Raw genomic sequence first — 15825 nt, forward strand, 5'->3', positions numbered from 1 at the left:
GAACATCTCTGGGGAGATCTGAAAATGGCTGTATACTGTTACTTCACATCCAACTTAATAGAGCTTGAGATGTACTGCAAAGAGGAATGGGCAAAAACTTCCAAAGACAGGTGGGCCAAACTATTCAGCTCATATTCAAAAAGACTTGAGGCTGTAATTGCTGCCGAAAGTGCATCAACAAAGTATTGAGCAAAGGCAGTAAATACTTATGTACATGTGATTTTTCAGGTTTTTTATTATTAATAAATTTGCAACAATTAAAAAAAAATCACATTGTCAATATGGAGTTTTGTGTGTGAAATTTTGAGAAAATAAATTAATTTAATCCATTTTGCAATAAAGCTGTAACGTTAAAAAAAGTTGAAAAAGTGAAGCGCTATGAATACTTTCTGGATGCACTGTAACTATACATATGAGACAGGCTATACAAGTACTTTTACATGAGACTGAACAATGTTGTGCAGGATATTGTGCACAAGAGATATTTAAGGTTTAATATTGTGCAAAAGATGTTTAAAAAATGAGTTATTTAAAGACTTATTTAAAGTTGAAGCCTACATGTATAGTAAACATCATTTTCCTTATTGAGTTCTTGTAAGATGGAATTTAGAGAAAGTGTCTCTAAACTTTTGCTTTTCATGTTTCTTTGAATAGCTCTCGTGTATTTCTATCTCTTCTCTCCTCCAGGTGAACGGCATTGATCTGAGAATGGCCACTCACGAGGAGGCCTTGAGTGTCCTGCGCTTGAGTCCGCAACGGGTACGATTGAGTATCTACAGAGACCATGTGACAGAAAAGCACTCCAAACACACGAGCCAGAAGCACACGCCTGAGGACATGTGGGACCTCTTCAATGTGGAGCTAAACCTCCAACCAAGACAGGGACTGGGACTTTGCATTGTGGGTAAAATGTGAGTCAGTCTGCTATATACAGAAGCGCACGCTATAGGCCATGAATAATGCATAGAATGAGCTGCTTTATGATTCATCCGAATTCATATTTTTCTGCACGTCTTGCAGGAATGACACTGGAATCTTTGTTTCTGAGATAACGAGGGGAGGGGCTGCAGATGTGGATGGGAGACTGTTGCTAGGTGACCAGATTTTGTCGGTGAATGGAGAGGACATCCGAGCCGCATCACAGGACCACGCCAGCGCACTGCTGCAGGTGCACAAAAACACACTCCATCATTACTGCATTCCCTTCATCATCATCATCATAATAACACAGCTAATTATGGTCTTGTGTGTGTGCGTGTGTGGTAGAGGTGTAGTGGGTCTGTGCTGTTGGAGGTGGCGCGCTTCAAAGCTTCATCCCACTACTCATATGGAGATCAGGTAAACACATTATACTCTGCAACTGGATCACTCCTGTTGTACTGTCCTTTTGAACTACAATAATACATATGCATGCGTTATAATTAAAGAGAATGTTCTATAAAGGGTTCAAAGTATGCTCTGCAATAGGTTCAGTATACTGGCCCACTCAAGTGGCCACCCAATCAACTGGGATAGACGATTTTTTTATTTTATTTTCATTCATTCATTTTCTTTTCGGCTTAGTCCCTTTATTAATCTAGGGTCACCACAACGGAATGAACCGCCAACTTATCCAGCAGATGCAGCGGATGCCCTTCCAGCTGCAACCCATCTCTGAGAAACATCCACACACACTCATTTACACTTATACACTTATACACTATGGACAGTTTAGCCTACCTGAACATGCAAACTCCACAATAGCAGCAACCTTCTTGCTGTGAGGCGACAGCACTACCTACTGTGCCACTAAAATTTTTTTTTTTTAATTTTTTTTTTAAATTAAGTTTTATTTTAATTTTTTTTTTATTATGTATAGAATAAATATTTGCTGTTGTGTAAAAAATAGCTTGATCCTGTTCGATGAGCACTCAAGTGAGCTTATTTTCTTTGGTTTGAAACTCTGTCAGAAGGCGACACGGTGGCTCAGTGGTTAGAACTGTTGCCTCACATCAAGAAGGTCACTGGTTTCAGCTGGTTCAGTTGGCATTTCTGTTTGCATGTTCTCGTGGGTTTCCTCTGGGTTCTCTAGTTTCCCCCACAGTCCAAAGACACATGGTATTGGTGAATTAAATAAACTAAATTGGTTATAGTGTATGTGTATGAATGCAAGACTGTGTGGGTGTTTTCCAGTGTTGGGTTGCAGCTGGAAGTGCATCCGCTGTATAAAACATATGCTGGATAAGTTGATGGTTCATTCCGCTGTGGCGACCCTTGATGAATAAAGGGACTAGGCCGAAAAAAAGAAAATGAATGAATGAAAAAAAGAAATTAAAATTATATCAGGACATACTGTAGCTTTTGATGGTTCAAGTGGTTACCCCTCCATCATCTCAACTTCAACTGTGACAACAGAACTAAATTGACTAGAACTTTATCTATGTTAAGCTGCTTTGACACTATGTACATTGTAAAAAGGGCTATAGAAATAAAGATGAATTGAATTGAGCACCCTTATTCGGGTAACTAAAATTAAGAAAAGAAAAAAAAGAATACATCCAAGAAAGCAATAAGCGTGCAGTTTCTATATTAGGAGATACATTATTATATTACAGGGGGAAGGGGGCTGAGTGGGTTGGCGCAGTGGTTAGCATGATCACCTCACAGCAAGAAGTTTGCTGGTTCGAACCTTGATTGGGTCAGTTGGCATTTCTGTCAGGAGTTTGCATGTTCTCCCCTTGTTTGTGGGAGTTTCCTCCGGGTGCTCCGCTTTCCTCCGCAAGTCCAAAGACTTGCACCATAGGTGAACTGGGTAAGCTATATTGTCCATGGTGTATGTGTGTAAATGAGTGTGTATGAATGTTTCCCAATGATGGGTTGCAGCTGGAAGGGCATTCGCTGTGTAAAAACATATGCTGGATAAGTTGCCGGTTCATTCCGCTGTAGCAACCCCTGATTAATGAAAGGACTAAGCTGAAAAGAAAATGAATAAATGAATGTATGAGCATGTGTATGTGAATGTGAGAGTGTATGGGTTGAATTCTCTGTGCTAAGTTGCGGCTGGAAAGACAATTGGCATGAAAGAAAATGAGTGAGTAAGCAAGTCACATGATGACATTAATAATGCATAAGATTTATTTTTTAAACAAATGCTGTTCTGTTGGATTATTCGGTTATTTGGTTTCCACAAAACATATAAGCAGAAGAACTGTTCAATGCTAATAATACAGTGGTCACAATTGAAAATGTAAGAAATGATGACCAAAAAGGCAAATTAAAACGATTAAGAGACAATCTGACGTAATGTTGCTGAAAAATCAACTTAGCTGTAAGAGGAAAACATTTCATATTAAAAAAAAATAGAATAGAAATTGGTTTTTAGCTGTAATAACAATTCACAGCGTGAGTATGCAAATGCATTAATTGCAGCTTTATGGAGCACATGGTAAGACATCTCTCAAACTTTTCTTGAAACTTTTCCAACACCTCTCCAACTTTTGAATGGCAGTGTATGTGGCTGTGATTTACAGTGCATTCAGTATTGCATACTGTCTGATCTACATTTGAATTTAAGCTTTATAAAAGTGTCCTATATATAGGGATGGTTGATTAATTGAAATCGACATTCATAATATCATATTAACCTATAAATCAATCATTTTAACCTATGAATACATTTTTTCAATTACTTTCCCTACCGTGTGTGGTCACATGACCCCGCTCTGTTAAGGCTGATTTAAACTTCTGTGTCTAATGCTCGGGTGTGTTTTGACACACCTATGAAAACATTTAACTACTTGTCACACGTTTGCACTACACTGAAGATGATTGGAAGCTGCACCAGAGATGCCTTGAGATGGCAATTTTTTCTATTAAAAAAATATTATTTATATGAAAATATTTGTTTACAGAAGATGCAAGAAATGCTAAAATATTATTTACAGGATTTATACAAGAGTTATTTTATTTAGAAAAATTTTCGTCTTTTAATATGAAAAACATTGAAAATAATTAATGGTGTTTCCAAAAGTGCAAGGTATTGTGACTGTTGGTTTCAGGCAATGTATGTTTTAATTTCAGTTGTTTAACATTGATGTTCAATAAATAATCATAGATAGTAGATGGTGTGTTTCCTTCAATTATTTTAAAATCAATTCAAGAGTTTCCACTTAGCTGATGATTGATAATAAAGCTTGTTTGGCGTGCTGTCCCGGGAGAGAGCCCTGAGCTTATAAGATCCTCGAGCCCTGGGCTCACTCCCGTTGCAGGGCGAGAGGGGAGTTTGAGCTCAGGTAGATCTCGATGACTCCCCCTCCTGCTTATTGTAGCGAAGTGTCAGATATGGATGCTGAGAAGGTGTACTTAGAGCTTGGCTAAAATATTTTGGATTAATTGTTTAGGGGGCTTGTTTTTGAACTGTGGGAGGAAACCGGAGGACCCGTGGAAAACCCACGCGAGCACAGGGAGAATGAGCTAACTCCGCACAGAAATGTTGCCTGAATTGGAAGGGAGTTAAACCAGGGGCATTCTTGCTGTGAGGCAACAGCGCTAATCGCTGGCCACCGTGTCGCCCGTTTGAAAGGAGGGAAAGTAGGGTTGGGTGAGGGGGGTTTCTTCAAGACAAAGATATTGAGATGAGAAAAGTCTAGTTATTTATAGTGAGTTAAGGATCGTCTGATAGGCTAATTAGTCATTAGCTAAAGTTGGAACAGCTGTGAACAATCATAAGCACGTGAACCTCTCGAAATTTGTTTATAAATAAACTTCACGTAATGCACCCTTCATTCAGAAATCTCTCACTTGTATGTGAACATATTTACTGTGCAAAACTTATCAGTGAACTATGAGAACAAAAGAATAAAATAAATAAATAAAATAATCGTTTATTAATCGTAGTCGAGTTCAATTTTTAAATAATCCAGATTTATATTTTAGGCCAATTCACCCAGCTCTACCTATATAGTATGAATTTGAGTAGTATGACTGGAATTTCAATGTGTTACACACAGCATGTTATCAGTATCACATTATCACTGTACTGTACATGCATCTGCTGCCTCGCCTCATTTACATTCCTAAATGCTCTCCTGTGGCCTAATGGAATAGTAAAGGGTCCATCAGACGCACTCTTCAGAATATTGCCAGAAGTAGCAGGTCATCCAGGGACTTCTCACTTACTGTTTTCCAAATACAGTAGTCCAAGTCTGCTGGCATACAACATAGTAGGGAACCCTCAAATGCACTGGTAGTCTTGTCATGCTATGCACACATATTATACACATACATGTATGCACACCACAGAAGCACAACTTTTATCTCAGATGTCTGAACACAGTCAGCTTGTATCTGTGTTTGTGGCAGGTGGGTGAAGTGGACGTCCCTCTGTTCTCCTGTCTCAACACACACGATTGTAAGAAACTGTCACATCACACATTCATTCTCTGTTCAGTTGTGTTCATCCATGCAGTCGGTGAGTCAGTGTTTTCATCTTTCTGCAGCTGTGGACGGGAACGTCGATATCAGAACTGTCACTGTTCAGAAGGTAGGTTTGATTTGGTATGCCCTTTTAGAGCAGCAATGTGAGGCATGCCGCTGCAGTAAATGTATAATCCAGCAGTGACTGTATTCTCTCTCAGCATGAGTGTGACTCTGTGGAGCTGAGAGTGAGAGACACGCTGGGACATGCAGGAATGTACATCTCTAAGCTGGACGCAAGCACGCTGGCCGCACGCTCAGGACTTTTGCAGGTACAGAGAGAATGGTGGGAAAAAGGCTTCTTTTTTTATGTGCTGAAAATGTTTGATGTCAGGTGTAGAAGAGTAGACTGTGTGGACAGGGCCTTAGTTTCCTGCAGGGCCTACTTACACTATGCTATCCGAACCATGCCCAGACCCGTTTCCCGGAGAAGTGTGAGTGCTCTGAATCGGGCTCAGGCACAGTTCACTTGGCCGGCCCTGGCCCGGTTGGAAGAGGTGTGCCTGAGCATGGTTCACTTGGGCTTTGGCGCGGTACGCTTGTGTGTGAGTGCAAAACGTGCCTAAGTTCAAAACTGAAAGCGAGACGTGACTTTTAAGGGACTGTTTGATATGGATTTATTAATCATTCTTACTGTTCAATGAACGCAAACTGTCGTAGTTTATTAAAGACGCAAGCCCCTCACTTGCACAGCTGCACCTTCAGCAAACCATCCTAATTCATGCAGCACGAGGACTTTATGATTGTTTATGAGTGTGAAAAGTGGCTGATCTGTTCAGCAAAATATTTGACTGCGTGTCACTGCATAACAAGCGACTAAACCGATATAACTAAAGAAATCTCCACTGTGCTGAGCGAGAGCGCTTACTGAACAGCGCATCATCGATGATGTAAGCATACCCAAGCCCGAATTTAATTTGAGTGCGGGCCATCGGGGGAGAACGGAGGGGGGACAAGCGTGCTTTGGCCTGGTTCAAGGCAACTATACATACTGTGAGTATGCCCACGGACAACTCACACACTCAACCACTCCTAACCTTAATCTTTCCTCCACTTCAGTTAAAACATCTGTCGTTTGATAAGGCACTTTGATAACTGAAGTACTTTATGATTATTTTGTATCCGTGTATGTCAGACTACTTCACACTCACTGTGTTTGTGAGAGAGACAGCAGTAACTGACACAAGCTGCTGAGTGTCAGAGTAGAGTCATTAATATTTATGATCCTTCCAAATAAGGTCAAAACCGTGCTTTTCATTCAAGGGGTAAATCCTGTGCTTATAAATGTACATGTAAAACCATTTCTGAAGAACGCTTGAACTTACCTAAGCCACAAACCTACTATGTACATATCAGAGTACTATTTAAAGATATTAAATCAATGCACTCTATGGCAGGAGTTCACTAACTTTTTAGCCTGCGACTCCCAAAATAACAATGCCAGTGACTTGCAAGCCCCAAATTCCTCTGAGGTGGTTATAAATATAAAAACATTGCACGATAGCCCTAAATAAACACAAGCATATTGACAACACAAAAAACAGTCCATATAATTTTTATTGTAATTTATTAATTTGCTTCATTTAATATTAACCTCACCTAATAAGAATCTGCTGCAGCTGACGCTATTGCTGTGTTGTTAACCTAATGTAAATGCACCAAATGCTAGGAAAAAATGATTAAAAGGCTGATCTCTTTTCATTTGTTGTTGTTTTTTATGTAACTATTAACTACCATTTTTATCTTCTGTGGGTTACGGATAAAATATGGTAATTCTAATAGTTTAATACAATTTATTTCACTTTTGGAAATCACCAAGCTACCCTCTGTCATCGTCCCACGAGTCCCCACTGCTCTATGGCACCTTTTAAATCATATTTAGTAATTATTTTTAACAAATGTATTATATATATATATATATATATATATATATATATATATATATATATATATATATATATATATATATATAGTTCATTTCAATTTTTTTTTTTCTTAATTTTAGTAGTTTCAAAAATAATAGTAATAATAAACATACACTAAACATCACAGGACACCAAACTGAATACCTCATTCATGGTAAAGTGGTGACTACCTCCACCGCCTTCAAAATGAATTTGTGAATTGTATTTTCAGCTGGGTTCCAGAGTCATCAGCATTAATGGGACACAAACAGAAAGGCTCTCAGTCGCTGAGGCAAGCTTCCTTCTGAAAAACAGCAGCGGAGCAGTGACACTGCAGGTGCGTGTCTTCAGACAAGACATCTTAGACACAAAACAGAAGCAAATGTTCAATCATTCTCCGTCACACACGTGTGTTTCATTAAAGGTAATGCCGAGTGGATGTGCAGATGGAGCCAGTATCAGTACAGATCGGTCATCTTTAATTCACTCCTCACCTGGACTCTCAGAAAATTACACTACTCACAACCACCAGAGGTATTTATAGTTTGCTCTACATAAAGCTTTATGGATATTTGATTATACTGCTCTTATCTTATTTTTATTACAGTTTTTTAGTAGCTAACAGGGGTCCGTTCTTCGTACGTGGATTACTCAGTTAGCTGGATTTGGATATTGACGATTTGACACGATCCAGGATCGTTTCGTTCTTCAAAGCTGATCCGAGAGTTGTTGTCATAGCAACAGTTCTGCTAGCTTAAACCTGATCGGGAGCAGGTTCAATTCATATAAACAGGATTAGATTGGCTCAGTTCAAGCAAAGATAATACAGAAAGTATGTTCTGAATTCTGATATTTTCTTACAGTAGTAGTTATACACTTGGGAAAATGGTACATATTTTTAACCATATATATAAAGTTATAGTCATTAATAAAATAAATTAAGTTATACATATTAATAAAACGTATGCAATCTGCACCCTCGAAATGAAAGTACAAAGACTGCCACCTGGTGGTGCAAAGAGAAAACTTATTAATATGAACTTTTTAGATCACTTTAGTACAAATTGTGTATAATAGAAATGCACAATATGTGACTTTTTTAAAGCAATAATACATTTATGCAGTCATAAACATGTTTTGACAGTTAATATGCCAGTGATTTGATGCTTCACAAAAGTTGCAGACGCCTTTACCAATATCAAAATGCTTTTGTAAACAACCAGTTATTCTTTACACAGATTTAAAAAAACGGCTACTATAATAAAGGAAATCTTTTCTAAATGTAGAACTAAATACATTGATTTGCATTGAAAAACATGATGATACTCTTGACACATGAAAGTGTAAAGCCTGCAGCTCACAACAAATGTGGAAGGTTATTGCATGTCATATTTAACAAGCCGTTTACTGCTAATTTGATGTAATTTTGCTCACATGGATAATTGAATATTAATCAGATGATGTCATTACGCTGCTGTGCCGTCAGCCAATCGTTGCATTGCTTATCATGATTCGAGGATCGATAGGTCTGTCCTTCATAACACACGCAGCGATCTCAGATCAGTTCATCCAGACATTCTAATCTGATTCGCGAACTTGTTTGAAGAACCAAATTAGCGAGAGATCAGTTATCAAGGTTAAAAGATCCAGGATCTGCCAAATCATCTTAGATCATTTAAGCGAGGTACGAAGAACGGACCCCAAGTGTTTGATCAACCAGTTTTTAAACATTTAAAACTCTAAACACAATTAGCACAGCATTTGTCTTTTGTGGCCATATATTCACACATTTCATGTTGTTTTCACCAAATATGCTGTCAGTGAACACATTTCAACAATGCTTACATTTTCTAAACAGACAAGCTATAACTTCCAACAAAATGGATTGTTTTTGCAGTATTTACAAATGTTAACAAGCAACATCCCACAACAGCAAAAACAATATTCCAAACCTTAGATACAGTATAAACTTCTGCTTCTGCAATCATATCAGTTCAAGAACAATATTAATATATCTCAGAAATATATCTTTGCTGGTAAATTGGGCCAATTAGAAACAGTCATTTGTGCTTTTTTAGACACCTTACACCCCCTTTTATCTAGACTTTTTGCTGTTTTTTTTTTTTTTTTCACAATGCACTTGTGTGTTTTATGGATATTTTGTTCACTGTAAGTTTCTGGTTTATCATACCGTGTTTCTACTGTACATCCTGTCGTAAACAGTAAAGGAAAAAACTTGCTTGTTGCTGGAATGCTGTTGAATGTAAACATTCCTGTACATGTGGACAATACAGTTCCCAACCAAGAAATTCAGTGTCAAAATGGTGGATTGTGTGTTTTGCATGCAAATACCTGTAAAATTGAAACATTAAAATCTCTGCAGTTTTTGTAGTCAACAATAGTCAGATTTCCAGTGTTAGTGTGTGCAGAGAAAGATGTGTTCTTTTTTTGAAAAGAAGAGTTAGTATATATTTAGCAAAATATATTTTTGAGAAGAAAAATATCCAGTTGAACAATTGTGTATTGTAGGTGTGAGTCTGTGTTAAGAGTTTAGATAAAGTATCTGAAGTATGGGTAAGTGCTTGTTAGTGATTGATAAAACTAATTAATCAGCTCAAAAGCTGTAAAATTAGCTTCAGAGATCAACAGGAAAATATCTGGAAAAAATAAGAAACTCTACAATGTTGACAATGTGTGTTGTGCTCTAAAAGGCAATAGTGACATTATTTAGGTTAGATCAGAATTTCAGATTAATATCAGCATGGGCGTCAAATTAAAACAAGTTCATTTGAGTTATACGCATCTCTGCAAAAGTCACCAATTCTATTATTCAGCATACATCAGCCAACGCAATACCTCCCCTGAAGAAGCATGAATAAGGTGAAAAGTAATGGTCCAAGTACTGCGCCTTGCCGTATTTCATACTGAAATAGTGATGGATATAAAACCGCTTCATTTACTGCTACAAATTGATAATGGCCAGAAACAAACTATCAACAATCCTAATGCAGTTCCTCTAATGCCAAAATCATTTTCAAGCATTCCAGAGGATGTTGTGGTCAGAAGCATTAGAGGCAACACTGAAGTCCAGCAAGATGCAATCATGATTGATAAGCAGTCGTGGAAAGAGTACTGAAAAATCATACTTAAAGTACCATTACTTGACTAAAAATGTAGTGCAGGGCGAGGCAGTGGTGCAGTAGGTTTCCCCCACAGTCCAAAGACATGCGGTACAGGTGAATTGGGTAGGCTAAATTGTCCATAGTGTGTGTGTGAATGAGTGTGTGGATGTTTCCCAGAGATGGGTTGCAGCTGGAAGGGCATCCGCTGTGTAAAAACTTGCTGGATAAGTTGGTGGTTCATTCCGCTGTGGCGACCCTGGATTATTAAAGGGACTAAGTTGACAAGAAAATGAATGAATGAAATGTAGTGCAAGTAGAGTAAAAGTAACTCTTGTGAATATTACTCAAAGTATGAGTAAACAGTAGCCCTGTTTAAAGTACTCCAGAGTAGTGAGTAGTACGCTGTAAGAAGCTGATGTATTTACATGTGATTGTGTAAACGTAACATTCTGTAGTGCATTTAGTTATTGCCCAGCAGGCACACGTCATCAGATATTAATATTAGTTCAGATTTAGTTGGTGATGTCAGGTGACCAAAATTCAAGTCTAGCCAGCATCTAAGGACAATCTTATTTTGAGATTCAATAACAACCTCAAATGACATTGATATTTGATTTTAGGTTGTGTTAGAAAGTGACCAAAATTCAGCCTTCATCTTAAACCAACATCATGTTTACATCAAACACAGACATTTATTCGTCAAGTCTTAAATCCAACATCTGATAGACGTCATAGTGGTAACGTCCACACAACAGCAAGCTGTAACATCAGTAGACGTTGATATTTGATTGATTTTAGGTTGGACATTGACGTTGGCCTGACGTTGAGTTCTGATGTCAAACCGATTATCTTTTCCAAACAAAATGCAACATCCCTACGAAGTTGGGGTACAATGTCAATCTGACGTCATGTTGACGTCTTGTGCCTGCTGGGTGTTTAAGGCCATTTCGGTCATCATACAGTAAACATCCGTCATCCTCTCATCAGTGACCTGAATCTCGTGAGTCTCTGGGTCAATCCGTGTAATGATTTTGAACATCTTCTTGGACACTTTTAATGCTTCCAAACAGTTTTCTGCAACTATAAATGGTAGTCGAGGTAGTTCGTTATTATGCGATTTACCTTCTATGTGTTATTTGATTGGACAGGAATCACAGGGCTGATTTTTCTAATGCCCATAGACAAGAAATAATAAAGTAGTGACTTCAGGTTGAAGGAAAGTAGTGGAGTAAAAGTACCAATACTGCACTAAAAATGTACTCAAGGGAAAGTAAAAGTATTTATAAAACTACTTAAATTTCAATTGCTTAGAAAAACTACTCCATTACAGTAATTTCAGTATTTGTAATTAGTTACTTTTGATTTACACTGTTGATAAGAGATTGATATCCTCACAGACATGGTTTCTCCAATTAATGAATATATGACCTTGTCTAGTATTTTGGAAAAGCAAGATAATCAATTCTGTAGTTTACCAATTATAAAACTCCATTTGATTTAGAAAGTCATTTTATGTAGCTGCCCCTCAGGCCCATTTACATTTTATTCACTATTACACATCTGAAAAGTTTAAACTGGCAACCAAAGAGTAGGTCATCATACAGAACCGTAGTGAACGATGTTCAGTATGCTCACAATGGCCCTAATTAATGCTTGCATTTAAGATTTATTACTGGTTTCATCCCAACACTGCGTCCAATGACTTCATTAAGTAGCAAATATTTTAAATAGCACTTTTTTTTTGTCCTGAAACGTCTGCTTGTAGATATTTGAGAGCAAGCCTGCATGTGCAGTTCTGTAAAGCCAATGTAGAGTCAGCAGAAATCTACACACTGGAGCTCTGATAAAGGAGTTCCCCTCCAGGGCAGCCAGACTATTCACACACCCTGCTCAATAGAAGTGTTAGCCTTGCCTTTTTTCACTTTTCTTACTTTACCAGGAGATTAATCTTTGCCCTGTTTGCCAATAGGGTGTCTCTGGAATAAAGAAAAATGGGTTAAATTCTATTTGTCTTTCTGTGTTTAAGTTCTCCTCAGTACCAGACCATCACTCTTGAACGTGGCTCCGCCGGGCTTGGCTTCAGCATCGTAGGAGGATTTGGCAGTTCCCATGGTGACTTGCCCATCTATGTCAAGAACATATTTCCCAAGGTACACTTGGAAAAAGGCTGAAAGGGAAAAAATGTTAGTTGTGTAAATCTCTCGACTGCTCTGTGGACACAAAGAGAAATAGACGTTGGCATGAATCGTAGCATGTGCACACACAGACACCACCCGTGTCATACAGTCGTGACAGAGAAAGGAACTCTAGATGTGTGTTTGTGTTACAGTTCTGTTTCTCCACAGGGAGCTGCGGTGGAGGACGGGCGTCTGCGGCGTGGAGATCAGCTGCTGACAGTCAATGGACAGAGTCTGGAGGGTGTCACTCATTCTGAGGCTGTCGAGATCCTTAGACAAACCAGCGGGACAGTTATTCTACAAGTACTCTCAAAAAGACCACCATCATGCTGATAATGTCACACAATGACACGGTCCCATCGAGAAGATTCTCACAGAGAAGATGACGGATTGTTAAATGTGTTATGGAGACTGCTTCTACCAGCTGTATTTCTCAAAAATGTCTCCTGGAATGTGTAGTTTTTTAATATATCTATTTAATTGCAAGGATATCTAGGAAAAAAATGTGGAAGTAAGATGTGCAAAGTGGGAGAAGCCAATAGACTAGTGCTAAACCAGTGGTTCTCATCCAGGAGGCCGCAGGATGATTTCATTGTTTTACTGAAATATTGACGTGTTTAATATGTTGATTTAAAAAACCTAAAGGTAAACTGAAATAATTATCCTCTTATTAGTCTCAATAAATATAGTTTTTGAAGAAAAATCCAAAAACACAAGATTAAGATGGCCTGTTAGACATACTGTACGCATAAATAATTATACCTCTTGTTTAACCATTATAAAGGCACCAGAGCCAGTATCAAATTCAGGAAGAATTGGTCATGGTGAATCACAGCTAGATCACTGATGTTGAAGAAATTAGTCAAACACAAACACACGTTTAAACTGCTACATTGTCACCTAAAAGCCCACAGTGAAAAATTCTGAGGAGAGCGTTACAAACTGTACAACAGTTATTGTAGTGATACTACAACAATATTAGATGGCTGGCCTGGAATGACCTCTAAAGCAATCAGATTCAGTGCAGTTGGGTGCAGGTTTACAATAGTCAACATTTAAAGTGGATCGAAAAAGTTCAAACTTGTCCTAAAACAAGCATGAGTGTTATTCAATAGATTTAGGACAATCAAATGCGTTGAACCACTTTAAATGTTGACTACTGTATAAATGCAGGTACATGAAATGTGCGTACATATCACAGGTGTCAAACTCAGTTCCTGGAAGGCCACAGCTCTGCACAGTTTAGTTCCAACCCTAATTAAACACATCTGACTGAGCGATTTGGCCTAAAATCAAAGTCTTGATTAATTAAACATTTTAACTATAAAAAATATAATAATATAATAATATAATATATATATATATATATATATATATATATATATATACTACAACACGTCTTTAAAAATAATGAATATCATACTTGGAATCTGACAGTACTGATTGTCCAAATTTAAAATATGAATATGAATCACAGTTGGAGTTACCAGTTTTCTTTTTTGCCAGTGGAGCTCTAAATCAACCACCTGACGGAAGATTACTGTACTGTAAAACCCAACAGCCAACTTAATTAAAATGATTGTAGTTAACTTAAAATTGACTGAAAGTTAATTCTACTCATTAGAAAAGTTTTAAACTCCATGTTGAAGGTAATAAGTTAATTAAATCCCTTCAATAATTCAACTTAAACGGAGTAAGTTCACAGTACTATATAGATTAGTTTGTATAACTCTAATGGTTTGTAGCAATCAGTTCGAGTTGCCTTTACTCATTGGGTTTTACAGTACTCAGTTTTAATTTTATATACTTTTAGTTGACTGACAAGTTTTATGTCTTCTAAAGGCATCTCTGGCTCAGCTTTAAATCATCGTCAATGTAGTGCAAATTAAGGTTCAAGAATGGGTCCATCTTCCTACTTGACCAGAGATTAGATGTGGCTGCAAAATGCCACGTAACAAGAAATCAGCCATAGCCCTTAACAGAGCGGGGTCACGTCTCACATATGGAAAGTAATTGAAAAAAATCACTATGGAAAAAATTTGATCAATTTTAGCTTCTGAATGTCGTTTTCGATTAATAGCCCAGCCCTACCCGAGTGCTTTAGGCTCGTTTTATACCTACAGATAGGTGCATTGAAGCAAGGCTGGAACTAAACTCTTGCGGGCTGCAGCCCTCCAGGAATTGAGTTTGACACCCGAGGTATATATGGACAATAAGCACAATAAAAGTATATTTTTTCAATAACTACAAATCCTATACGTTCCAAATCTTCTGAAATGAATACAGTTGAAGTCAGAATTATTAGCCCCCCTTTGAATTTTTGTTGCTTTTTTAAACATTTCCCATATTATATTTAACAGAGCAAGGAAATTTTCATAGTATGTCTGATAATATTTTTTCTTCTGGAGAAAGTCTTATTTCGGCTAAAATGAAAGCAGTTATTAATTTTTTTAACACAATTTTGGACAAAATTAGTTGCCCCTTTAAGCTAACTTTTTTCGATAGTTTACAGACCAAACCATCGTTATACAATAACTTGCCTAATTAGCCTTACCCACCTAGTTAACCTAATTAACCTAGTTAAGCCTTTAAAAGTCACTTTAAGCTGTATAGAAGTCTCTTAAAAAATATCTAGTAAAATATTATTTACTGTTATCATGACAAAGATAAAACAAATCAGTTATTAGAGATGAGTTATTAAAACTATTATGTTTAGAAATGTGTTGAAGAAATCTACTCTCTGTTAAACAGAAATTGGGGGGGAAAAAAACAGGGGTTCTAATAATTCAGGGGAGCTAATAATTCTGACTTCAACTGTATATATTGGAGCCTTTAAGTCCTACAGTTGAGGATCATGACATGATTCTTTTCACATCAGCTGTTTTTCTAGTGTTACAAATTTGTAGCATTTTAATTTGAGTCTCAAATATGAATATGAAGCTATAACTGACAGAGCTAATGGCATCACTAACACTGAGCGCTTCCATTATGCATTCACTTGTCGTGTGGTTCAGTTGCATATTTAGGTTGTCAAAGCATGCAAAATAAAAAATAATGACTATTTAAAGGGATACTGTCATATAAGGAATACTTTTTGACTAACTCAATGACCCATAATCATCGTGTTAGCATATGTTGTCAGATGTATTACTGTTAAGTCACTGTGAT

General features: G+C 37.4%; 2 protein-coding genes across 7 annotated transcripts in view; one reads left to right on the plus strand and one right to left on the minus strand.

Moving 5' to 3' along the window:
* The window catches only part of si:dkey-92j12.5, an 82538-nt gene extending 68640 nt beyond the window's left edge, over positions 1-13898 (plus strand). For all 6 annotated transcript variants that reach the window (XM_087237135.1, XM_087237138.1, XM_087237133.1 and 3 more), the window contains 10 exons: positions 688-911; positions 1021-1168; positions 1267-1338; positions 5341-5389; positions 5478-5521; positions 5616-5726; positions 7591-7695; positions 7783-7892; positions 12507-12630; positions 12826-13898. In XM_087237135.1, the coding sequence (XP_087093261.1) occupies positions 688-911; positions 1021-1168; positions 1267-1338; positions 5341-5389; positions 5478-5521; positions 5616-5726; positions 7591-7695; positions 7783-7892; positions 12507-12630; positions 12826-12990 (1152 nt within the window). In that variant the 3' untranslated portion in view covers positions 12991-13898. The remainder of the gene's footprint in view (positions 1-687; positions 912-1020; positions 1169-1266; positions 1339-5340; positions 5390-5477; positions 5522-5615; positions 5727-7590; positions 7696-7782; positions 7893-12506; positions 12631-12825) is intronic.
* Positions 1-15825, minus strand: part of pds5a (PDS5 cohesin associated factor A) — a 485752-nt gene that overhangs the window by 354825 nt on the left and 115102 nt on the right. The gene's annotated exons all lie outside the window — the stretch shown is intronic.

This window comes from Danio rerio, chromosome 1, assembly GCF_052040795.2.
Source record: "Danio rerio strain M-AB ecotype USA chromosome 1, GRCz13ab, whole genome shotgun sequence".
In the NCBI taxonomy this organism is placed as follows: domain Eukaryota; kingdom Metazoa; phylum Chordata; class Actinopteri; order Cypriniformes; family Danionidae; genus Danio; species Danio rerio.